The following is a 27505-nucleotide window of genomic DNA, read 5'->3' as shown; positions in this document are numbered from 1 at the left end:
TAAAGGAATCCTGGAGGAAATTTGGCAATCGTTTGCTTTTCTTCCCAGTAAAGTTTCTTCTTTCTTTAAAACTTGGCTGGATCTCCACTTTGCACGGTGGCTAATCACTGTGCATTTCAGAGTCTATAGGCCTAACTAGCCGCACCTGTCAAATGCAAAAGAATCTTGGGTTCTCATCAGGCAGAAAGGAGAACTTGCAATGACCTTTAGAAGCCATCTGTCATGTTACACTGACTTCTAGTACTTGTTCTGTGGCACCCCTGATCCTCCAAGCTGGAGTTGTCACGCACTGTGTGCTGTGAGACAAGAAGCTCAAGAAAACGGGTCACAAGTCCTATCTGCTCTCATAGCTGGTCCTTTAGAGGTTTCCCAGGCACTCACCTGAACCACACATTGGGTCCCAGCCTGGCTTGGCTCAGTTAGTTCTGAACTCAACCATTTGGTTCCCTGACTATCCTCTCTGCCATTGTCCTCTTCGGGAAAAATGCCCACTCGGCCTTCTCTTTCTTCTGTGTTTCATGGCTCAGAGAATGGCACTGTCCTGCATCCTACTAGCCGAGACAGATACCTGGAAGTCATCCTGGACCATGTCTTTTTCTTCATAACCCACCACCCATCCCACGGAGACACATAATCATTAAGGCATTTTATCTGCTAAGAATTTTATCCACCTCCAGAGCTATTCCAACTTGGTTCCCTTTTTATCTGAACAACTATATCAATCTCCCAAAGGTGTTTCTCTTAGCCCTCGGTTTGCTGACTCTTCAGCAGTTGAGAAATCCCAGCTTTGTCTGCTTGATTTTGTCTTTTGGAAAGATACTAAAAAAAATCTAGGGATTTTTTTTTTTTTTTTTTTTTTTTTTTTGGTACTAGGAATTGAACCCAGGGGCATTCTACCTCTAAGCTATATATCCTTAGCCCTATTTTATTTTTGTTATAAAACAGGGTCTCACTGAGTTGCTGAGGGTCTTGCTAGGTTGTTGAGATTGGCCTCCAACCTCCAACCCTCCTGTCTCAGTCTCTGAACTACTGGAATTACAGGTGCGAGCCAGGGCACCCAGACTAGGAGCCTGTTTTTAAGAGAATTCTTATTTGAAGGCTTATTGCCATGGGTATGGCTGCAGGCTCTCTGATGTGTCATAGTATCCCAAGCTTTGCATGTAGTAGATTTCACACTAGTGTTAGAGTTCATTCAGTAAGCAGACATTAGCTTGCAGTGGGGGTCAGAAGATAATCCTGCTGTGGCCACCCAGGGCTAGGAGTTACTCCTTGCTTCAGCAGTTAGACCAAACCCAGGGAGCACACTGGACTATTATCAATTGCTCTTTACATACTTTCTAGTTCATTTGATCTTCAAAACAATCTGTGATGTGAGTATTTCCATGGACCATTATGAGGGTCAGATAAATTAAGTAACTTCTACACTACCACCCAATGGGGCTATTGGAGAAAACTGGGTCTGGTTTCAGCAGCTCTCTGATCCACTGTATCCAACTGTGGGGGCAGGGGTGGGAAGCTGTGGCAGGAAGAATGTACAGGTCTCAAGTTTTAGGCTGCTGCTAGGACCCAGCTCCTGTCCCAAGTCTGATAAACATTTCATACCCAAGTCTCTGACGGAGTGCCAGCTGGAGGAAGCAATGCATCTGCAGCTAGCATGAGGAAAACTGGGAGGTTTGAACTGGATGTTGGTAAGGTGACAACTGGCATGCTCAGCAGAGAAAGACAAAAAGTTAGTCTTCTGCCAGGTATGGTGGCGCACTTCTATAATACCAGTGCTCGGGAGGCTGAGACAGGAGGATTGCCAGTTTGAGACCATACTCAGCAACTTAGACTCTCAGCAATCTAAAGAGAACCTGTTTCAAAACAAAACAAAACAAAAAACAATAAAAAGGGCTAGGGATGTAGTTTGGAGGTAGACTGCCCCCGGGTTAATCACGAATAACACAAAAAAACAAACAAACAACAAAAACAAAAATACTTGGTCCACATATACTTCAGGACAAAGTCTAAAATCAGAGTGAAGAGCCTCTCTACCCAGCCCTACCTGCCCCTGACTTCTCGTCGCTCTGCCCACTGGACTATCTGTGGCTCCCTGAACAATCCATGTGTCTTCTCTGCCTGGGCTCAGGCACATCCTACTCCATCCTTATGGGCCACAGTCTGCTCTCCTTTAAGTTTATCTTCTGTGGATCTCAGCTTAGCCAGATCTGCTTCCACGAAGCCCCCTTTGGCTCCTGAACTCATCAGGCTTATAACAAATGCCTCTGCATTGAGTTCTCATGGAAATCTCAGACCAATTACACAGACAGGCTCATCATCACTTTCTATTTTTTTAAAATTGTTTTCCCCCATGGACCTGAACCATCCAAAATAGTAGTCACTACTCTTCTCAAAAGAATGCAAACAGCCAGAAAATTTATGAAAAAAATGCTCAATATCGCTAGCCATCAGGAAATTCACATGAAAACTAGACTATGGCATCATCTAACTCCAGTTAGAATGGAGACTATCAAACAAACAAACAAACAAACAAACAAAAACCCAAAACAACAAATGCTGACAAGAAGGTGGAAAAAAAGAAGATTTTACACATTGTCGGTGTAAATGTAGATTAGTACAGACATTATGGTATGGAGGTTTCACAAAAAAACTAAAAGTAGGTCTACATATGATCCAGCTGTCCCACTTCTGTGTATCCCAAACAGCTGTGTTTGTTGAAGCACTGTTCATAATAGCCAAGATTCAGCCCAGGTACCCATCTAGGGATGAATAGGTAAAGAAAATATGGTATATGTACACAATGGCAAATTATTCTTTTATAAAGAAGACTGGAATCTTGTCCTTTATGGCAAAATGGATGAAACCTGAAGGCTTTGTATTAAATAAGTCGGACACAGAAAGACAAGTGTCACATGCTCTTTCTTATGTGGAAGCTGAGAAAAAGTCAACCTAAATGTGCAGAGTGGTAAGGAGAGGTTGGGAAGTGGGTGTTGGGGAGGGGGGAGGGTACAGAGAGTCTGGATTTGCAATGCGTGCTGTATGCACATGTTCATATATCACACTGCAACCCAATAATATGTTCAATGGATACACACTAATAAAATACTTTTAAAAATAAAATGGTAGTCACTTAGCCACACGTACCTATTGCAATTAAAGTAATCAAAATGAAAGCAGTTCTTCAATTGTGCTAGCTATCTATTCGTGCATGATGGCCATGTGTGATTAGTGGCAACCATACTGGACATCACGCAATAAAGAACTTTTTTATTATTAGAGAAAGTTCTATAAGACATTCCTCAACTATAGAACACGGCGTAGCTGCAGACTGGGTCTGTGATGGGCATATCTATCTATAGTCTTTGTGCCTAGTATCTACCAGGTTGGCAAACATATTTGCTGAATGAACTAATCACATACTTCGGGAATTTTTTTTTTTCATTTTTTTAGTACCTACTAGAGGCTAGATATTCCCAAGTAAAGGAGATATAATAGTGCCAAGCTTCTGGATTTCTTGGACCTTCAAGCCTAGCGAAGGGGATGGAAAAAGTCAAAATCAAATTAAAAAAAAAAGTACAAATGAATCACGCAATTAAAAGCTCAGGAAAGAACCACAAAGGAATTGCACAGCTCACTGTGGGATAAAACCTGATTAAGGGGCAGAGTGGATTTAAATATCCAGAAAGAAGGTTAAGAGCAGATGCGGACATGCCTTACATTCCGTGCTAAGAAGCCTGAACTTGATGCAGTAGGAAACCAGCAACCCATTCAAGAATTTTAAGCAGGGTGTTAACTTGATCTAATCTGTGCTTCTAGAGGACCACTCCAGCAGTTCAGAGGATGGACTGGGAAAGAGAGGCTCATGGTAGACAAGTCAGCCAGGATACCCTGGCAGTCAGAGGAGGGGGCTGGAGAATGACCATGGAGACAGAAGGAGGTGCTCAGTCCAGGGCTGATTCCCAAATGAAGTGGACAGTCTGCGTGGTTGATTGGATGGAAGGGTAGGTAAAGGAAGTGAAGGACATCCTTGGGAAGCCCACTGGGGCTGGGGGAGGCTCTGCTCTATGCTCCAGAATCCGGGGCTCTACCCCCAGCTCGCTTCAGAACCTGACTTATGGGTGATTAATTCATGGCCAACTTACTTTCTTATGAAGGTTACCACAGATACATCAGTGTGACAAGTGGGGCGTGGGGGAAGAAGGTTCAGCGTGTTGGAGTCAGAGCTGAATATTAGATTCTAGTCACTCTGTGATTGATCTTTTAAGCAATTCTGGGATTCTGTCACTTAAAAACCAATAAATCTTTGAAGGCCTGGGGAAAGCAATGCAAAAGCAATAAATCTCCATTGTGGAATATTAGAAAAATAGGCCGGGCTGCCAAGGTGGTTTGACTGGAGGGATGTGGGTACAGGAGCCCCACGTAGCAAGCAATTCTCCCCACACACTAAGCTTTACCAGAGTTGAACACATGAGATTCCCAAAGAGCTGGAGTTTGGCTCTAGCATGGTGTAAGTACTGAAGGCAGGAGGAAGAACATACCTGGGTACTGGAGGCCAAGGCTCATATGTGACTCTGCTTCAAAACAAGAAGCTCCTTGCGGACAGAAATCTAGTGGAGTTCATAAAATGGTACTGGGACCACACAACCCAGGGCTGCAGAACTCTTGAGGAGTCATCCTGTCCACCCCTCATCCCCTGGCTGGTGGAGGCTTACTTTATAGCATCCCCATCAAAGGTCAGCCTGAGGAACTCATAACTTCTGGGGAGGTCAATAAGCTCAGATCCAGGAAATTGTAGAGAGACCTGTGACCTTGAGACAGTCTTTTAACCCCGTTGACCTCAGTTTCCTCCTCTAAAATGGTGATGGTCTTTCTCAATCAGCTTAACACAGAAGTAAGGGAACTACCAACTGTTGATTCCTTTTATAAACATTACTTTAAGAAATCAACCAGGCATGGTGGCACATTCCTGTAATTCTAGTACTTAGGAGGCTGAGAAAGGAGAATCAGAAGTTCGAAGCCAGCCTCAGCAACTTAGTGAGAACCCATTTCCAAATTAAAAAAAAAAAAATAGGGCTTGGGACGTAGCTCACAGTTAGAATGCCCCGGGGTGCAATCCCCAGCACCAGAACTGTGCTGAGAACTGTGAGCAAATCAATCTCTCCTCTAAGTTGTGTGCACCCAGTGTTTAGATCACCGGGATGAGAATACAGAGAGCAGCAGCAGGCATGTGTCTGTTCTACTTCCTGCTATATCCCCATTGCTTTGCTCACTCCCTGCTTTTGAATAATTTAATGGCCAACTGCTTCCCAGGGCACATTCTAGTCCCTGGGGTTCAAGGCGATAAAAAAAAGAATAAGATAACTGAAATCTATCATGGTATTTCTACTCTGTCATTGAAAGTACCCTGAGAGTCTCACTGGGTGGTATTAGTCTTTTCTCCTTGTTGGCAAATGGCCCAGCAATGGTCTGAAAATAACTCCAGAAACGGAGTGTACACCTACCCTTAGTGATCCAGGGCCCTGGGAAGAAAAGCAGGCAGACAGTTCCCAACACCAACCATTTCCCCTTTGAGCAGTGACATTTCCTTTATTTAAAAATTTTTTTTTGGATGAAAATGTCACCAAAATAAGTCATGCTTTCCTTTCTCCTAGGAAGGTGGCATGGAATGCTGATGTGAGTGAGGGGTTAGGGTCAGAACAGGCCTTAAACCACACCTGGACCACTTCACTTGTCTGTGTCATGGCCTGCGCCTACTCACTTAGCTTCTGTTTGTCTCAATGTCCATATCTGCAAAATGAGGAGACCTTTATCGAATTGTTGAGAGGATGCAGACAGCGTTATCTGTGGTGACAGGCCACAGCAAGGGCTTGCTCATTAAACAGAAGCTAGTAGGCTCTTTTAGGCTAAAGACATTTTCCTCCCTTTGGTAAAGCAGGACTAAGGAAGGAAAACTGAAGGGCTATGAGGGGCTGTAGCATAAGGATCCCCTCGGTGTTTGATTACTTCCATCTTCTCTGTAGAGTGGTCTTCCTCCTTTTCTTCCTTCCAATCTCATTTCTCATTGCTACTGGGATACTTCCATCTTTTTTTTTCTGTCTTGTAATTTATAAACCCTAAGGATGCCTGATCCAGTTAAATAGATGTGCAAGGTAAGAGTATGTAGGCTCAGAGAGAAAGGGCAAGGTCTTAATATTTGTGAGAACTGGAAATGTTTCCCCACACTTTGGTTTGGGTTTCTCAGAGGACCCCTTGGCTGGAAGGTAGAGAAGGGAAATTTTGGTCTCTGTGGTCAGGCAGGCCTGGATGGCATGCCTTCCCATCTCTGGGTAACTTGCTATTTTATTCAGCCTATGTAAAACAGTGGTTCATATTTTATAGATAAGAAAAACTGAGTCTCAGAGAGATTAAGCTTCTTGTTTGCCATCAAACTCACATTCTCTCCATGTATCCACACCCAGCCAGATGATGTACACCAGGAGGTCACACAGAAGGATGTGAGCTGGACCAGGTCCCTTTGCTGATAGATGTCTGGGCCTGGATACCTGAGTTTTCTATGAAAAGGTCAGAGACTTGGAGTCACATCTGAACTTTTCTCTGGGCAAGTTGATAACTTGTTGTATGCCCTTGGGCAAGCGCTTTCCTTTTCTGGGCCATACTTTTGTCATCTGGGAAACTTTATGGGATTTTTGAAATAGAGAAATAGTGGCTAACACTGCTGTATGAAAGAGAAGAGACTTGTTAAAGGGAGTAACGGCATGGCTGGCCAAAGCACAGTTGGATACCCAGAGGTCCTGCATTCAGACTGACTTTCCTATATCCCATCTATGTGCCCTTGGGAAGCTCTGTATCTCAGTTCCTCATAAAAAAAGGGAGTACCACCTCATAGTGTATAGGGAAAATTAAATGACAATGTTACATCATAGTAACGAGAAGAAAAGCAGAGGATTCAGAACTTAATTTGACTTAGAGCCCCTATCTGCTTTGGCTTAGCACAGGCAGGGCAGCTGGAGAAAATAGAAATGTACACGATAAGGCAAAAATCTCTATGGTAAGATGCCCACAAGCATTATGACACCTGTTGCAGGGCTTGAAGATTTACCTGACTCTGGGAAGGTGCACTACCTGACATCTTTCCAGTAGGTGAGAACTTGTGATGGGTGATTGATTCTACCTGCTCCACTGCCTGTGATTTCTAAGTAGAGCTGGATACAAGTTGTAAAGTGAAGACCAGAAGCATCCCAAGGTCCTCCCTTCAGGCTGCCCCAGGGACACTAAAAGTTACACTACTGCATGCAACTCTCCACTGGTTCCCACCAACCCCAAATAAGCCTGAGCTCAAACAGGCCCCTTCTCATCCTTCTTATTCCCCCACTGGTGCCTTGATCTCCTTAACATTAGGGTGAACTTAGGCCAGTTCCCTGTTCAAGCAAGCTGCCTCTCTCCTTTTCACTTGTGCCCATGCCAGACATTTGCAGCTTGGGCGAAATCATAGGCAACATTGAAGACACAACACAGTGTCACCTCCCCTGGGAATTCTCTCCTCTGAGCTACCATGACAACCTGCTCTATTGTAAGAAGCTTGTCTCCCCAGTTAGTTGGGTTCCCATCCTGTAGAACATAACCTATGTATGGCTGGTTCACTATCACATCCTAAGGACTTAAAAAGTGTCTAGATGGAGTAGGTACTGAGTAACATGGTGATGACTGCATCATCTCTGTCCCCTGAGCCACACACATCTTGTTCTTGGATCACGAGGTGCTTAATGCATGCTTGTTGAACTGAATCCAAACACACCCATTACAAGTTCAGCCAATCTAAAGCGGTTCCACCCAGCACTCTGCTTCAGTTCATGGACCGGGCTTCCACTTTCTGGACTTCTGAGCAAAACTAGTAGTCAACACCGTGGCCCTTGTATAATGTGTAGCTTGTAAAGAAATGCCCTCCCTCCTGACAACCATGGAATTATATTTATCAGCAGAGCTTCTCAGATGCATTGGCTGCCTGGGCATCTGGATACACCTGACCTTTTATTAAAATAATCACTGTAAATTTGATGGCACGGTCTCTGTGGGACTCTAGCACTCCACAAGACCATACCAGCTTCCAGGTATTACCCCTTAATAACATCTGAGCAGGTTCTTTTAAGAATCCAACAAGTCTGTTCATCTGTCTACTACTGGCAGTGAGTCAGGTGATCTTGCCAGGAGACTGTGTCCACTTGTCCAACTGTCCTAACTAAATTTACCAGAATTGTGTTCTAGAGAGTTCTTTCCCTCACCATCTTAGGTTCCTATCAGCATACTCCGCTGATAGTTCCTTCTGAATACTCTGCTGTAGGGTAAGAGGATCTTGGCTCAGAAGCCCTCTCTGAATTGGGCTTGGGACTACAGATCCTCTTCCTTTCGAAAACTCTCCCTCCAGATCTGTCTTGCCCAGGCCTATTGCAAGATACATAATTCAGTGGGAGGTGGCTATGGTACGAAGAAGGAAACCTGGAAACTCCAGTGAAGCATGCTTCTCACCTGACAGGGGCTCCCCGGGACTGGGCCGGCTTCAGCATCACCGTAATGGTCGTGTCTGTTTCATTCAGAGGGCTGTCTGTGTCGTATTCGGGCATCGAGGGAGCTGGGCAGAAAAGAAGGATTGTAGGTGAGCTTATCACCTTTCTTTGATGCCATCCTTAAAGACCCTCCAGAGGACTAGAAGAAGGTGGGGGGAACTGCAGGGCATCTAAGGTGTTTAGTAAATAAGGCCCAGCCTGTGGGTTTCTCTGAGGGCTGGAAGCCTAGAGAAGAGTGGCGGTGATGTGATCAGTCGTCCACAAGAATTGAAAAGTTCCACACGGAATGACGATAAAAGCAAAAAACAGAAGTTCTTAATAGAGATGCGAAAGTGGAGTCAACCATGTTAAACACATTTAAATGCAAATTAAAGCAATGATGAATTAGTTCTTCCAACTTTATTTTTTCCTATGAGGCCCCTTCCACCTCTGATAGGAGTGTGACTAAATCTAATCCTTTAAGAAGGTAATTTAGCCATTTATATTAAGAGCTATTAAAACTTACATCTCTTTTCATTCAGCTTTTTAAATTTGTGAATTTCATGCTAAAGTTATAATCCAAACCAGAGAATTAAAATTTATTTTGTAACATGTTTACTGAAGTGTTATTTTATAAAAATATATGGAAGTACCAAATATATCCAACCACAGGGGAATGTTTAATTAAATTATGTCCATCCACTTGACAGAATATTATAATGAAAGCCACGTGGCAATGTGGAAAATGCTTATGGAATAAGGATAAGTAGAAACATTAAGCCATAGACACATCATGGTTTTTGCAAAGCCACATGCAAAATATGTATGTATGTAGGCCAGAACTGCATAGATATTCTGAAAAATGAAAGCTGCAAGAAAGCAATACGACATAATTCTGCTTTGATGCTGTGTGGTGGTGAAGGGAACCCTACTGGTAAGGGCCGTTTTACAACCTGGGACCACTGTGGCTTCGTCACAGTCCTTCACTCATAAGACATTTCACGAGAACCTGAGCTGTGTCTTGCACTGGCAAAAAGAATATTTTTGAAAAAATAAAATTACAAACCAATTTTTATCCTCTCTCTTGTCTTTCTTCACACTTTTCATTTAATGCAACCCTGTGACAAATTATCTGGTGAATTGCTACCTAATTAATATATTTTAACCCTTCAGGAAGTTCATCGATTCACTTGTCTTTGTTAGACCACAACTGCATCCCACCATAACTGTGTCGCCCTAATTGCTGCAATACAGTGGCAGTTGGGGCTGCCTCTTTTTCCTCCCAGGAGAATGAGGAATGGAAACATTTCTTCCTTTTTTTTTTTTCCCTAAAAGAGATACCTGAGATTTTGGTGGCAATCCGAGTGGTGACTGGGGGCCCAAAGCCCTTGGCTGTGCTGGCTTTGATGGTGAAGGAGTAGGTGGTCCCTGGGTACAGACCCACAAACAGGTGGTGGGTTTCATTCCGGAGCTTGAACACTTTCCCCCTCTGGCTCGAGAGGTCGGCATTTGGGTCCAGCGAGCCCACAGCCTTATAGTTGATCTACAATGACAAGAAAGCAAAGAAACAAAAGCCACAATCAGAGAGCTAGATGAAGTTCATGTGGTTGGAACATTGGAGGAGGAAAGGCAGGCAAGGACAGGTGAGCTCTGTTGGCAGGTCCTGAGAAGCCACCTGCTACTGTCCACCTTGTGAATGACCCTAGCCTCTGAACAGTCCAAATACTGACACGCTGGAGCAGCCCTGCCTAGCAGAGATAGAATATACCATTTAAAATACTCTAGTAGTTACATTAACAAGAAGAAAGCGAGGTTAATTTTAATGTCTTGTTGAACCTAATGCATTCATAATGTTACCATTTCAATCTGTGATCAACATAAAAATATTTCCTGAGATGGTTTACATCCTTTTAATCATATTAAGTCTTAGCAATCTGGCTTGTGTCTTACACTATAGCACAACCTATTCAGACTGGCTACAGTTCAAAAGCACAGTGGTCCTGTGGAGCTTGACTGGCAGAGCAGTGTCCAAGTGTAGCAGCCTAATAGGAATGATTCAGAAGATCTGTCAAAAATGCAGATCATGGGTCTTACCCTCTACCTGGATATGGTTTACATTTGGGGGTTTCTCATACTTTATCAGTCTTCCCCTAAATCTTTGACAGAATCAGTATACTTCTTTTCATTTTCATGATGGAGAAACGGAAGCTCAACAGGAAATAATTTGCATAAAATCAACACTTTTCAAACTATCAATGGCAGAGGCAAGTTCTACATTTAACAATCCATTGTAGACTAACAATCATCTAAAAGGCCCTACTCATGTGACTTACCCTGCAACAAAACTGGTCTAAGCTGTGCACTGACTCGTGTCCACTGTCCACTCATCACCTGTGTGGGTGTCATGGCAGTGCTATGGCATAAAAGCTTTCAAGTTCCCACTCTGAATTTTTATGCTTAATCTATTGTGAAAGTAACCAAGAGTTTGCGGTGTGGTGTGGCCTCCACTGGTCACACTTTGAGTTCTACACATCTGAATTAGGCAGTTGTTAAGTGGCATACACAGAATTGATTGTTTGTTTTGTTTTCTAGTTTGTTCAATTGAAAATGTTTTATTAAAGAAGCTGAGTATAGTCGCCCATGCCTACAATCCCAGTACTTGGGAGGCTGAGACAAGAGGATCACAGGTTCAAGACTAGCCTTGGAAATTTAGTGAGACCCTCAGCAACTTAGAGAGACTCTGTTTCAAAATATTTTTTAAATGAATAAAAAGAGCTGGGGTGTAGCTCAGAAAGAGATTGCTCTGAGTTCAATTCCTAGTAGCAAAAATAAGAGAGAGAAAGAAATAAGAAAGTTTTATTAATTAAAGTATAATATACCAGGTGTGGTGGTGCACTCCTATAATCCCAGCACTTGGGTGGCTGAGGCAGTAGAGTTGCAGGTTCAAGGTTAGACTCAGAAACTTAGAGAAACCCTAAAAAATAAAAAGCCGGGCATGGGGGCGCATGCTTGTAATCCCTGCGCTTGGGAGGCGGAGACAGGAGGATCGCGCAGGTTCAAAACCAGCCTTGTTGGCTTAAGAGACCCTGTTTCCAAATAAAAAATATATAAAATAGGTCTGGGAGTGTAACCCGGAGGTAGAAGGGTTTCCGGGAACCCCAGTACCACCACAAAAAATATATAAAAAAATAAAAAGAGGTGGGGATATGGCTCAGAGGTAGAATGCTCCCGAGTTCAATCCCCATTGCCAAAAAATAAAATTAAAATTAAAATATTAATGTAAAATAGTATAATACATTAAAATGTGGGTACAGAGAAGTATATGCTTGATGAATTTTTGACAATTAGATGTTTGCATAATCAATCAACAGAGGATTCCTAGATGCAAGACTTTTCCTCATCCTTCTTCCCAACCTACTTTCCCCATCCCCAGCAGGGTTCGCCTCCACCTGACTTCTTGCAGCCTGGATTAGTTGCATCTGTTTTTTATCTTTATGCAAAGAGAGCACTAGAATACTTGCTCTCTGTGTCTGCTTGTTCCTCGCAACATTATGTTTGTGAGACTCAGCCATGCTGGCCCGTGTCGTTGTGAATCATGAATTTTCCCGCTTATTCAATACTCTGATGCTGATGCTGCACTAAGTACCCAGGTCTCGACCTCAGAGCTTTGCTCCTAATTCTCGGCCACGCCGCCTGGCCTGCAAGCGCAGCTCATTGGTTGGAGGATGTGGTTGGTCACCCACTTGTTTGCTCCTCCACTCTCATTTCCTGTGTGATCCTCTGCTCTGGACTCTGCGGTGTTGGGGGACCTCAGGTGAGCAGAATCTGGGTCCATCCTCAAGTGGCTCCCATTCTAGGGACAGCTAGGCTAAGCCGACTCTATAGATGGCTTCCATCATTTTCTCTCCAGTCCAGAATGTTTCCACACCCTTGGGCTGGCCAAATCCAGGCAGAGAAAGGAAAACACCAACTCTACTTAGAAAATAAGCACCTTGCTGCTTCTGACTGTGGCCCCTAGTGTTTTAGAGAAAGAAGTGATTTATTCCTCCTGTACTGAGCAGTAGTGGAGGAACAGTTGAGGCCACATACTCGGGGAGAGAGGCAAGCCTTGACCTAGAGCAGAGTGAGGCCTGGAGGAAAAGCACAGGACACTCAAGAGCTTGGGCTCTCTGAAAGCTGTCTGAACATGTGCATCCATCGTGCATCCCTGCTTTCCGCTGCTCAGGTGGGCCTGTCCTCAGTGTCTCTTCTGGTCTCCTCTACCCACCCAGACTTTCTTGGAGGCAAGAGCTGCCAGCCTCCACTCCTCTGTGTTTAACGTTTTCTGGCCGGGATGTTCCCAACAGCTAAGGAGTTCTCCCATTAATTCCCGAGACACTTCTTTCCTGACCTCCAGTTTCTCTGAGGGATTCAGCTCCTCTGACCTCTGATGGTAGCTGACTTGAAAACATACAGATCGCTAGCTGCCTTCCTTTGTCTTCCCACTGCACATTTTTTCACTATATTTTTTTCTATTCCTCTTTCTCTTCCTTCTCCTCCTCTTCTTCTTCCTCTTCTTTCTTCTTCTCCTCCTTGTGCTGGGGATTGCACCCAGTGGCAGTCTACCTCTGAACTGCACCCCCAGCCCTATTTTATTTTTTTATTTGGGAACAGTGCCTTGCTAAGTTTCTGAGGCTGGCCTTGAACCTGCAATCCTCCTGTCTCAGCTCCCAAGAATTGGGAACAAGGCTTGTGCTCACACACCTGGTTTACTGGTTTTTCTTCAACGTCTCAGTCATCTGCTTAGCTTTGAACTCTTAGAATTTGCTTCTGAGCAATGCCAAACTTCAGATTTTGGTTGCATTCTCTCCTGAGATGCCTCCCAGAGAGATAATGGGCAAATTCCTGCAGGGTGATGGCAAGTCAGAGCACAGGAAGGAGCCTTCTGAATTCCAGGAAGATGGAACAACCTGGGCAAAGGTTTAGATGAGAGAAAAAAAAAAATACACGCGCAGAGAAAAGTCCAGTGTCTGTCAAGTAGAAAACAGGTGGGGTAAATGAATGGTTGGATTCTAGTTCCCCTAGAGGCAGAAGAGAAGAGACGTCCAGAGTTGTATCTGTGGTCATCAACACCAGAATATGGATAGAGAGGATGTGCCTCTGCATTTTCTCAAAATTCTATCCCTGTTCCCTTGCCTTGGCTGGTGGCAACTCTGATATACAGACACTAGGAGGTAAAACTCATGCCTTATTTACTAGCCAGCTCCTTTCCTGCGTTCCAAATTCAATCCAAAAGCGACTCAATTTCCACGGAGCTGTCAATATAATATACCGCGCTCCCCTGCTCTCCTAACCTTTCCTGGTATTACAGGATCCTCACTTACTTGTAATGAAACACTATGAATAAATCAATGTATGTTAATATAGCATGTCTTCAATTTTTTATGAAGGGTTTCACCAAATCTAATTCCCACTGCTTTGTCAGAAACAGTCTTTGAAAAATTTAACTTGCAAGTTTTACAGAGTTAGTGGGGGATGAGGCAGGGAAGGAAAAGAAGAAAGGTAAGAAAAATGGACTGGAATGGGGCTGCAGCCATAAGTGCATAGTGCGGTATGAATCTCTCCTCAGGGGTAGAGGAAAGGAAAGGATTTGCTAGAATAGCAAATATAAAATAAAGAGTTCATAGGGGGAAGGTGTGAGCTGCCCATCAACTCAGGGCTCCAAAGATGGGCTGTAGCTGCAGTAAAGTGCTGAAGGGTATCCTCCCTTCTCCTCTGGCTGCTCACAGTGGGATCCCCAGCTAGCAACCAGAGTGAGTACCTTAGTAACTAAAATCCAATAGTGTTATACAAACAACGGTTTCCCGTCACTCTCAAGAGTAAGACTGCATCCTTAGCTGGGTTTGGTGGTGCATGCCTGTAATCCTAGTGCTCTGGAAGGTAAGACAAGAAGATAGCAGGCTCGAGGCCAGCCTTAGCATAATGAGGTCCTCAATAACTTAGTGAGACCCTGTTTCAAAATAAAAAATAAAATAGAGCTGGAGGTGTAGCTCAGTGGTAGAAAGCCCTTGGGTTCAAATCTCAGTACTAAGGAAAAAATGAAAAGACTGCATACTTGTTCCATGGTCTTAACTACTGGGTACATGAGCTGGCTTCTCCTCCCTTCCTCTTACTTCTTCCCAATTTTCACTTGAACACTTGAAAAGAGTTGGTCTCTTTCACCACAGAGCCGTTGTACCAACTTTGTCATTTGGGAACACTTCTTCCTTCCTTCCTTCCTTCTTTCCCTGCCTCCTCTTTACCGAGTTCATGACCTCTTATCTTTAGACCTTACCTAAAATGACACTTCTCATGAGTACTTCTGTGGTCCCAGGTCCACCTGTTTTATGTATCCAGACTTGCATATCTCCCTATTGACCCACGAACTCCACATTTAGCCACATGACTATTTCATCAATATATTCCTTTCCACCAGTCCAGGGGTGAACTGCAACCCCAATTGAGCTCCTCACTGTTTTTGCAAAAAAGGCTTTATTGGAATACAGGCACAACATTCATTTACATGTGGTCTGTGGCAGTTTTCATGCTACAACAGAATTAAGTAGTTGAGACAGAGCCTCTAAGACCCACAATTTTTAAAATATTTACTCTCTGGCCTTTTGTAGAAAATGTTTACTGATCCTCATGCTAAATTTTTAGCTCCAGAAAAACAAGGATCTTATTATTGTTTAACGTTTCATCCCCTTGTGTGTAGAAATGAGTGATCAGATTAGCTGTGTGGCTTGAGCAATTTCCTTAACTTCTCTCTGCTTTAGGTTCTCCAAGGGTAAATTAAAAATTCTAATTTCATTTCCTGTCTTAGTTTATGTTGCAGAGTGACCTCCACCTTCTTGGCTCCTGGAGAAAGAGCCCTTGGTTAGGAGTAAGGCTCCCAGCAGCACATGAGTGAATGGCTTCGGCACCATAGCTCCAGCTCTAAAGGACCAGGATATCTCAGTGAGAACAGGTCTCTCTTCTACCTGGGCTGAAGGGAGGGTCAGGAAATGCAGAAAGAACAGAAGGAAATGATGTCCCTCTGAGGGTTCCTCTAGAAGGAACTTGTTTGTTTCTTGAACATGCTTCAGTTGAGCTGTGAGACACTGGAATAAGCCTGCCTCAGTCTTGTTCAGATAGAGCAGGTTAGAGAACTCTAGATGGAAGATGAGGTGGTACATGGGGGTTCAGAAAGAACTGAGATACAGCATGGACACAGGAAGTAGCTATGGGGTTAGAAGATGCAGTCATGACCCAAACACCACTCTGGAGTACACACTATGTTCCAGGTGCTAAGGAGGAGTTCTTGCATTAAATTCATCCCATTGAACCCTGAAAAAAATGGCATGGATTCTTTGCCATTGTTCCTATTCCTGAGTGAGGGAAACGGAGGCCAATAGAGGACACTGTAGAAGTGTGAGCTGGGATGGGGCAGCCTGGGTGTGAAGTCAGGCAGCGTCTACAAGGAGAGGTCCACATACAGAGCACAAAGTGTTATCTGCAGCCTCAGCCTGTGATAGTCTCATCTCTTTGTTGGTGCCATGATGTAGCCAAGAACGCAAACCCAGGGACAACCTGGTAGGACCATAGGGTCATTCAAAGAGGTTACTTTCAAGATGAGCACGATGGTGCACATCTGTGATCCCAGTTCTTGAGAGGCTGTGACAGGAGGATAGCAGGTTTAATGACAACCTCAGCGATGTAGAGAGACTCTCGGCAATCTAGTACAGATCCTATTTTAAAACAACAATAAGCCGGGTGTGGTGGCGCACGCTTGTAATCCCCACGCTTGGGAGGCGGAGACAGGAGGATCGCGCAGGTTCGAAGTCAGCCGTGCTGGCTTAAGACACCCTGTTTCCAAAAATAAAATAGGTCTGGGAGTATAGCCCGAAGGTAGAAGGGCTTCCAGGAACCCCAGTACCACCAAAAATAAAAAATAAAATAAATAAAAATAAAACAAAAATAAATTATCTGGAGGTGGAACTTGGAGGTAGAATTCCCCAGGTTCTATACTACAAAAACAAAAACAGAACAGAACAGAAGGAATAAACAGAATGAACAAACAAAAAAAGAAAGATCACTTCCAAAGAGGAGGCTCCAAATCAAGATCACTTCTAAAGAAAAGGCTTCAGTATAATTTAATTAAGCCAACCAAGTATTCTTATTGAACACTTATAAACAGGATGGTTAGAAGCATGTGGTTCACCTCCACATCATGATCAGCGGTAAAGTGGTGGTAAATTACCCTGAAAATCCAGGACAGCACCAGCTGTTGGTGATGATGGCATAAACTGAGTCAAGATCTCCCTCCAGCAGCGTGAGGCTCCAGGAGCTTCCTCTATAAGGTATCATTCTTCCCTTGAGCTATTATACTTGCATTTTCATTTGAAAAGTCACCACCCCAAACTATCTCACCATCTGCTCCTGCCCTTCTCCCAGGGCTTCCCGCTCATACTCTGGAAGTCTCAGTAGATGTGACTTTTAACAAGACCATAGGTAAATAGAACAATGTGGCCCATTCCTTGAATAGAAGTTTACATTCATTTCTTAAACTCAAAGCAATGATTTAAAATATATTCTCATAAAAGCAAGGCGTGGTGGTAATCCCAGTACTCGAGAGACTGAGACAGGAGGATCGAAGATACACAAATCGCCTCAGCTACTTAGCGAGGCCCTCTACAACTTTAGTGAGATTTTGTTTGAAAAATAAAGAATAAAAACAGGGCTGCACATATAGATCAGAGGCAAAATGCCCTTGATGGGACAAGAAGGGCCCCTGACCTCTGGAGTCTTCTTCCCCATAACCTCAGTCCATCAATGAGAAAATCTCAGACAAGCCCAGACTGAATGTTTCTTAGTCATCTTAGAAGCTGTCAAGGTCATAGGAAGAAAAGGAGAGACAGAGACATGGTCAGAGATTAAAGAACAAAGAGACTTGTCATATACATGCTGTATGGGAATCTGGAAGAGAGAAAAGGACATCTGTGAAAAAGTGGAAAAATAGAAAAAAATCTGGATTCTAGTCAATAGTAACACACTGAGAGGAATTCTTAGTTTTGATAAATATGCCATGCTACGTAAGATGCTAATGTGAGAGGAAGTTGGGTGTCAGGTATAAATCTCTATGGACTATTTTTTGCAACTTCTTTGCAAATTTAAAATTACTTCAAAATAAAATGTTTAAGGAGCAACAAAACATGGCATGCTGGGGCTTGGCACCTGTGTGAGTTGGTAGTTGAAAAAATAGAATCTGCAACAAATATTCATTGAGATTTTAAGTATGTTCTTGGCCTGTGCTGAGCAGTGGGAGGTCTTCAAAAACTAAGGTCCAGGAAAGGAGACTGTAGTAGATACAGGAGGGAGTGGGGAAAGGTGCACTGAGATTACTGCTCCAGGTCCAGGCATATAGCTCAGTGGTGGAACAACTGCCTTTCATGTATGGAACCCTGGGATGCATGCACAGCGGTGTATGCCAAAACACACAAGGGCACACATGTGTACATACCACTACTACTACTACTACTACTACTACTACTACTACTCCTCCTACTAAGGTGACTCTTGAGAGTAGATAGCAGGAAAAATGGATTGATTCTCTGAATCCACAAAGCCTCCCCCACAGGGTACAACGGTGACAACCAAGCGAAAGGGGATGGCAGAGAGAGATAGGAGAGAGGAGTGTGAAGAAAGAGAAGGCTGGAGGAAGATCCTTGGGCAGGACTATTTGTGACTTACAAGATGCTTCTATGCGCCTGCCCCCATTCCAATCAAATTCCAGCCCCCTATGCTTTTTGAGAAGAAAAAGTATTTATTGGTGCTTAGTCAGATTCCTCCAGTCTGCACTTAATGGATTGCATCTCCTTGGTGGGGTGAATTTGTGCAATGCACAAAGTATGCCGCAGTACATGCCAGCCATGTTGGATTCAGATCATGGAAGCCTTTATGGGACTACTCAAGTGCATAGATTTTATTGGAGGGCAGTATAAAGCCATTAAAGGGTAGGGTAGGCAACCGAGAGAGATGGGAGTATCATATCTGAATTTCAAACTGTCTTACTAAAAGTATGGTCTGCAGCTCAGTCATCTGCATAACTAGGGAGCTCGTTAGAGATACAAATTACAGGCCCCAGCTCAGAACTGACTGGAACATCAGGAGAGAAGGGCATGAACCTAAGCTGTGGTGTCCTGGATAGAGAAGGAAGAGGCCCCTAGAAACACAGTAATAGGATGGAATGAACACATGACACCGAGCCTGAGGGGCCCTCTAAGGCCAGAAGCCATTGGTGAGAATAGCGCTGTCTTTGCTATTTGTGCTCTTCTAATGTTGGTCTCATTTAGAAGGGGCAGGGCGTCATGGGTCCCAGCCCAGAGGAGGGAAGAGCACTGGAGTTCAGTCTCCTGGTACCTGTGCTGAAGCCCAGCTCCACCACTTACCAAGTACTGAGTGGCCAACGCTCTCATCTGGAATCTCACCTGCCAAAGTGCTCTGGTAGCAGCCCCATGGAGCAGCAAATCCTCTGGTAAGTGTCTACCAGGAGTCTCTGGCTCCACACCTGAGTTTCAGGGTCAGAGGTCCAGCCTGAGGGGTTGGGGTCTGGGCCCAAGCTGCCTGGGCTTCCCTCCTTCCTCGCCAGCATGGGGACCTATAATTGGGTTGTCAGCATGACTGTCCTGCTGCTGCCCCACAGGGAGCTTGTTCCAGGCTGTGGATATCCTTGGTCACTATGGATCAAAGAGATGTTACAGAAGGGGAACATCTTAATATGCCCTTTGTTAAATTCCAAGCAATACCCCATTTTCTGACTTCACCTGGTTTCCTGGTGGCACTCAGTTCAAAGGCTAGGAGAAAGCAAGCTCAGATTTCAGCTGGTCTAGGGCCTTTAGTATTCACCATCCAGTAACCAACCCACAAGGTTGGCCAACAAGTGATGGTAGTGAGATATAACATGTATTTGTTTACCATACGCTCCTCTGTTACCTACATCACTGCCTGTCCCTCAGCCCTCAGACACACTTGAAGTGAGCATGCATCTATCAATAGATACTCCCTCTGCCAGCATCATCATTCCTCAAATCCTTAGCCTTGGGCCACTGTCCAGTCTCCTTGCCTCTCCTCCCCTATCCCAAACAGAAAGGATGTTCCTATGGCTTATTGTAGTCATAGCCCAGAAATGAGGCCACCATCAACTCAGATGGTTCTAAGTTCTTTCTCCCTAAGCTGTCACAATGCAGCTTAATAATATGAAGTTTAAACCTCCTTTCAAGCTTTTTAATCTCATGCCAGGGTGGCCAGGTACATGATTTGGTTATTTTTACAGAAAATGTCTTGATTAATGAATCTGTCTAGTGATATTCCCAATAGCTTTTCCTCTGCATAGGAATATTTCTTGGGCTTCTGGATGTAAGCAGCTTGCCCTCCCACTCTTCACTCAGCTGATTTTCTGTTCTGCTAAGCTTAACCTGGTTAAATTGCTAAGTTGCATGACCAATTCCTCTCCCGTTGACTTTGGGAATGGATATGAGGAAAGTTAAATAATCTCATGACCCTGCTCTCTGGAACCTTGCAGCTGTACTAATGGTATTTCTGGCAGAACCAGCTGGGACGATTCTACACAGAGGGAAAAGTCTGTGTTCTGTTAATTTATTGCACTGGGTGATAAACACCCAGCCTGGTATAAAGTAGAAATGGATAAGATTTACTAAATAAATGAGGACTAAGAATGAAAATGTAAGAAATCCTGATGTGACACGACTTGAATTTGATGTGTGGTCATTCATGTAGACCAGTGGAACAGAACAGAAGACACAGAAACAAATGCATACACAGCCAAATGATTTTTGACAAAAATGCCAAAATCATAGGCTGGAGAAAGGACAGCTTTTACAATGAATGGTATTGGGAATACTGGTTGTCTATTTGAAAAAAAAATGGAATTAAACCCCAACCTCTCACCCTGCATAAGAGTCAACTCAAAATGGATCAAAGCCCTGGAATTAGACCAGATGTTGAAATTACTAGAGGAGAGCAGAGTGTCAACCCTCCAACGTAGAGGCACTGATAGAAAATTCCTCAATATTCCTCAATAAGACCCCTAAAGCTTGAAATTAAAACAATAATTAATAACTGAGATTTAATTGAATTAAAAAGTTTCTGTTTAATAAGAGAAACCGTTAAGGGTCTAAAGACCTCCCTACATAATGGAAGATCATGGCTAGCTACTCCTCTAATAGAGGACTAATATCTAGAATATACAAAAAACTTAAAAGATTTAACATTAAAAAATAACCAAAACAATATATGGGAAATTGACCTATATAGATACTTTTCTTTAGAAAAGAAGAAATACAAAAGGCCAATAGATATATGAAAAAAGAGTCAACATCATTACCAATGAGGGTAATACAAATCAAAACCACACAGATGTCGGGTGTGGTGGCACACACTTGTAATCCCAGTGCTTGGGAGTCTGAGACAGTTGAATTGCACAGGTTTAAAGCCAGCCTCCGCTACTTAGTGAGGCACTTGGCAACTTAGTGAGATCCTGTTTCCAAATAAATATAAAATAGGTTTGGGATTATAGCCTGGAGGTAGAAAAGCCCCTTGGTTCCACCCCCAGTACCACCAAAAAAAAAAAAAAAAAACAACAAACACCCACAGATATAAAATGGCAAATATTAAGAACACAAACAAAAATAAATGCTGGTGAGAACATGGGGAAAACAGAACTATTATACAGTGTTGGTGGTTTGCAAAATAGGGCAGCCATTGTGGAGACCAGTGTAGAGATTTCTTGGAAAACTGGGAGTAACTTAAACAAGGATGTAAAAGATCTCTACAAAGAAAATTATAAAACATTAAACAAAGAAATTGAAGAAGAGCTTAGAAGATGGAAAAATCTGCCATATTCATGAATAGGCAGAGTAAATATCATTAAAATGGCCATCCTTCCAAAAGTGATCTACAGATTCAACACAATGCCCATTAAACTACCAAGGTCATTCCTCACAGACATAGAAAAATCAGTCCTTAAATTTATTTGGAATAACAAAAAGCCCAGAATAGCCAAAGTAGTTCTCAGCAACAAAAAACATGCAGGAGGAATCATGCAGGAGGAATCACAATACCTGACTTTAAACTTTTTTATTACAAAGCCATAGTAATAAAAACAGCATAGTACTGGCACAAAAACAGATACATAGACCAATGGAGCAGAATAGAAGACCCAGAAACAAATTCACACACTTTCATCCAATTGATTTTTGACAAAGGGGCCAAAAACATACACTGGAAAAAAGATAGCCTCTTCAACAAATGGTGTTGGCAAACCTGGTTAACCATATGCAGAAAATTTGAAATTAATCCCACTTTCTCACCCTGCACAAGAGTCAATTCAAGATGGATCAAAGACTTGGAAATCAAACCAGAGACCTTGAAGGTCCTTGAAGAGGGCATAGGTCCAACACTGCAACACATAGGCACAGATAAACACTTTCTCAACAAGACCCCAAAGGCACAACAAATTAAAAGGCAAATCAATACGTGGGATTGCATGAAACTGAAGAGCTTCTATTCATCAAAGGAAACTGTCAAGAACCTCAACCAAGAGCCAACAGAATGGGAGAAGATTTTTGCCACCTACATCTCTGATAGAGGACTAATATCTGAATATACAGAGAACTCAAGAAACTCAACACTAAAAAAAAAAAAAACAAATCAGCCAATAAAAATGGGCAAGCGAACTAAATAGACACTTCACGAAAGAATAAATTCAAATGGCCAATAAATGCATGAAAAAATGCTCAACATCATTGGCAACCAGAGAGATGCAAATCAAAACTATCCTGAGATTTCACCTAACTCCAACTAGAATGGCAATCATTCAAAACACAAACAACAACAGATGCTGGGGAGGATGTGAAGTGGAAACTCTAAAACATTGTTGGTGAGATTGCAAATTAGTGCAACCACTCTGGAAAACAGTATGGAGAATCCTCAGAAGAAAGGGAACAAATCTACCATTTGATCCAGCAATACCACTTCTGAGTATCTATGCAAAAGAGAGGAAACCAAAGTACCAAACTAATGCATGTGTATCTATGTTTATAGCTGCACAATTCACGATAACCAAACTATGAAACCAGCCAGGATGTCCATCAACAGATGAATGGATTACAAAACTCTAGGACATGTACACAATGGAATTTTACTCAGCCATTAAAAAAAAAAACTCAATTACATCATTTTCAGGGAAATGGATGGAACTGGAAGACATTATGCTAAGTGAGATTAGTCAGTCACAAAAAAAAGAAATCAGATGCTTTCCCTAATATGTGAAAGCTAAGGAGAAATGGGTCATAGGAGGAACTCTAGATGAAAAAGGAAATCCTATAGAGGAGCAAACAAGACAACCTAAATGAGGGGATGGGAGGGGGGAGAATAAAATTTTCTAAAACACAGAATCTACTTAAACATATCGAAGTCAACCACTAAGCCAAGCATGGGAAGGAGGAATGGGGAGGGAATGGGGTGGAAATTGGGTAGGGGCTAAATGGGTGATATGTACATGTATGTCCACACACAAAAACACATAAAAGGGCTGGGGTGTAACTTGAAGGCAGAAGGCTCCTGGGTTCAATTCCTAGTACCATACACATAAAAAAACCAAATAAATAAAAATTAAAATATAAAAATAAAATAATAACCATTCTAAAAAAAATAAAGGAAACCATTAAGGCTCTAAAGACCTCCCTACAGAATGGAAGATCATTGCTAGCTACTCCTCTAATAGAGGACTAATATCTACAATATACAAAGAACTTAAAAGTCTTAACATTAAAAAAATAACCAAAATGCTGGGGCAGGGGGATGCACGCTTGTAATCCCCACGCTTGGGAGGCGGAGACAGGAGGATCATGCAGGTTCGAAGCCAGCCTCACTGGCTTAAGAGACCCTTTTTCCAAAAAATATATATAAAAAATAGGTAGAAGGGTTTCCAGGAACCCCAGTACCACCAAAATAAATAAATAAATAAATAAATAAATAAATACCAAACTAAACCAAAACAAAATAATATATGGGAAATTGACCTAAATAGGTACTTTTCTTCAGAAAAGAAGAAATACAAAAGGCCAATAAGTATATGAAAAAAAAGTCAACATCATTACCAATGAGGGTAATACAAATCAAAACCACACAGATGCTGGGCGTGGTGGCACACACTTGTAATCTCAGTGCTTGGGAGTCAAGTTTAAAGCCAGACTCAGCTACTTAGTGAGGCTCTCAGCAACTTAGTGAGACTCTGTTTCCAAATAAAATATAAAATAGGTCTGTGAGTATAGCCTGGATGTAGAAAAGTCCCTTGGTTCCACCCCCAGTACCACCAAACCCCCCCACAGATATAGAATGGCAATTATTAAGAACATAAACAACAATAAATGCTGGTGAGAATGTGGGGAAAATAGAACTATTATACAGTGTTGGTGGTTTGCAAGATAGTGCAGCCACTATGGAGACCAGTGTAGAGATTTCTTTGAAAACTGGGAGTAAATTCACCATAAGATCCAGCTATACCACTCCTGGTATGTTTCCAGGATATTGAAATCAGAATATTATAGTGATATATGCATATATATGTTTAAAGAAGAACAGTTCACAGTAGCCAGATCATGAAACCTACCTAAGAGTATATCAACAGATAAATGGATTACAAAATTATGCGATACACACAAAATGGAATTCTCTTCAGCAATAAAGTAGAACAAAATTGTGTCATTTGCAGGAAAACGGATGGATCTGGAGAAGGTGATGTTAAGTGAGATTAGCCAGTCACTTAAGTAAATGGTCATATGTTTTCTTTCATAATCAAAAGCTAGGGAGTAACTGGAATACAAGCGTGACTTTAGACAGTGGAGAAGAACTCCCAGTGGAGTGATGTAGGTGTGTAGGGGATGGTGAGAAGGGAGGGAAAATTAATGAAGTAAACACTGCCAGTGAAGTCATGTACTTATGTGAAACTGCCAATGCCCTTCTCAGTATCATGTACGTGGAAGGGGAGGGAGTGGGGAAGGAGCCAGGGAAAAGTCCACCAAGTACTGTGTGTGTGTTTTGTCATAATCATTCTGAACTAAATGATGATATGAGGCTACAGTGTACCAACAAAAGTATATCTAAGTCATTTGTTTGCTGAGACAGGATCAGAAGTTTGATGCCAGCCTTAGCAACTTAGGAAGACCCTCAGCACTTGGAAAGACCCTCTGTCAAAATGAAAAATAAAATAGGCCTGAGGGTGTAGGTTGGAGGTAGAATGCCTCTGGGTTCAATCACCAGTAAAACATACACACACATACACACACTGGAGTTTATGTCCTTCCTCTTGAGTCTTAGAGGACTTGTGATTTGTTTTACCACTAGAAAATGGAAGAAGTGATGTGTGACTTCTAAGACAAGCCACATGGGCTTCTGACTTACCCAGGGGACATTAACATCTACAACACCTTGACTGCCATGTAAGAAGCCAGCACCCCTGGGAACAGCCACCTGTGGGGAAGCAGGGGCACAGGAAGGCCAAGCACAGATGCACCAGGCCACAGCTCCAGACGAGTCCAGTTACCCAGGCTCAGACTGCTAACATTAAAGCCAACAGGTGACTCTGATTCTCAGCTGTCTATCACCCCAGGCCACATGTGTCTTCTCAGCTGAGGCCCCTAGACATTGTGGGGCTGCCCTACTCTGCTCTTTTAAATTGCTATCCACTGAATGGACAGTGGTACAATCAGTCTGGAGAACAATACGAAGGTTCTTCAAAATGCTAAAAAATAAATATACCATACAAGGCAGGTATTCTGCTTCTAGGTATATACCCAAAGGAATTGAAGTCAGCATACAAAAGCGATACCTGTCGCCCAACTTTATTGAAGCCCCTCTTAAAATAACTCAGATATGGACTCATCCTCAGCGCATGTCAACAGGTGAATGGATTAAAAAATATGGTGTATATACACAATGGGATTTTAGTCAGCTGTCAAGAATGAAATCATGTCCTTTGCATGAAAATGGGTAAGACTGGAGGTTACTATGGTAAGCCAAGTTAGCCAAATTAGACACAGATTAGTATTGTGTATTTTCTCCCGTAAGTGGAAAAAAAAGATAGCCTAAAATAGAAGTGGGCTATTATGGAAAGAAAAGGGGAAGGGGTCTTGGAAAAGGAGAGGGGGAGAGAAGGGTTATAATGAAACCTATTAACTTGTGAAGATAATATGGCTAATTATAATTTTAAAAAAGTTATGACCCACAGAATATGTAAGCATAATAAAGTTCGTTTATGACACTAAACTCTGGGGTGGTTTGTCACATAGCAGTAGTAACTAGACATCATTTGTTCATTAGACTTGAGAGTTTCTGAAAGGCATGATTAACATTTTATATTCCTTCGTATTCCCAAAAGGAAATATAACAGATGCTCAACAGATACATGCTGTTTTTTAACCAATGGATCAGTTTAACAACACCAGTAATGAGAAATATGGGCTGCAAGTGCTCCTTTATATTGCGTTTGTGTATGATACTGAGGATTGAACCCAAGGGCATTCTAACATTGAGCCACACCCTCAGCCCTCTTTTATTTTTTATTTTTAAATAGGATCTCACTAAGTGCTGAGGCTGACCATGAACCTATGATCCTCCTGTCGCAGCCTCCCAAGTACTGGGATTACAAGTGTGCACCATCATGCCGGGTCCTAGGCGCCTCCTGGTGATAAGAGGGTCTGAAGAGGGCCCATCACTTTGGTGGTATTTTTTGCTAAAAACTAATAGTATCAACTAATTATTAGAAAATACCACAGAAACCTAAATTAAAGGGATGAATGCAGAATAACTGACCAGCACTCTGCAGAAGAGCTAAAATGATGGGAGATGAAGACTAAGGAGCTTCCCCAGAATGGAGGTAACAATGGAGTCAAAGCAATTAAGTGGACACTGATGGAAAGCCAATGGAACTCAAATAAGGCGTGTAAATTACAGGACTCATCCTCCATATTGTATCTTATGGTATTCAAGCCCTGTGCTTTGGCTATGTAAGATGCTAACATCAAGGAATATGGGTTATGGGAATATGAAAATGCTGTACTAATTTTGCAACTTTTCTCTAAGTCTAAAATTGTTTTTAAATTAACTATTTTAGGAAAAGAAATCAGAAAAAAAGTGTGATTATTGGCTAATCTGGAATCATGAAACCACAAGTTCAGAAGCCAAAGTTTCAATTCTCTGCTTTTTGCGTCCTTATAGCAATTGCAAATGTGCCTTAGCTTATGTCCCAATAAACCCATTGTAAGCTGAACATACTGTAAGCTGAAAATGCATTTAATGTTGCTGGGGACCTAGCTCAGTAATAGAGTAAGGCTTGCCAAGCATGTGCAAGGCCCTGGGTTCAATCTCCAATATAAAAGAAAAAAAAAATGAAGGAAGAACGAGAGAGAGAGAGAGAGAGAGAGAGAACTTAATATTTTAATATGCCTAATCTGCTTGGTTAACTATCACATAACTATACATTAAACATGCTCAAAATATGTCTATCAGCCTACAGTTAGTTAAAATCATCTAACACAAAGCTTATTTTATCAAATAATGTTGTATATCTCATATAAGTCACTGAATGCTCGACTGAAATTGAAAAATAGAACGGTTATGTGGTACTCTTTTGCATCACTGTGAAGTAAAAAGATTGTCACATTGAACAAAGTTGGGACCATCTGTGTTACAGTAATACTTAGACAAATAAACATGTATTACCACTGGTTGTTTGCTAGCCTGATGTCAAGCACGTTCCATTCATTACACATTTTTTTTTATAATACTGGGAATTGAACTTGGGGGTATTTAGCCTCTGAGCTACACCCCTAGTCCTTTTTATTTTGAAACAGGATCTCAATAAGTTGCCGATGGTCTCACTAAATTGC

At 42.4% G+C, this 27505-nt stretch overlaps 1 protein-coding gene across 8 annotated transcripts in view; it reads right to left on the bottom strand.

The window, feature by feature from the left end:
* PTPRT (protein tyrosine phosphatase receptor type T) overlaps positions 1-27505 on the bottom strand; it is a gene marked incomplete at both ends in the record, with an annotated part of 1183313 nt that overhangs the window by 285581 nt on the left and 870227 nt on the right. For all 8 annotated transcript variants that reach the window (XM_080716374.1, XM_080716373.1, XM_080716375.1 and 5 more), the window contains 2 exons: positions 8524-8626; positions 9882-10083. In XM_080716374.1, coding sequence (XP_080572500.1) covers positions 8524-8626; positions 9882-10083 — 305 coding nt within the window. The remainder of the gene's footprint in view (positions 1-8523; positions 8627-9881; positions 10084-27505) is intronic.

The sequence above is a fragment of the Muscardinus avellanarius genome (assembly GCF_963383645.1).
Source record: "Muscardinus avellanarius genome assembly, chromosome: 19".
Classification (NCBI taxonomy): domain Eukaryota; kingdom Metazoa; phylum Chordata; class Mammalia; order Rodentia; family Gliridae; genus Muscardinus; species Muscardinus avellanarius.
This window is presented reverse-complemented; position numbering and strand designations above follow the sequence as displayed.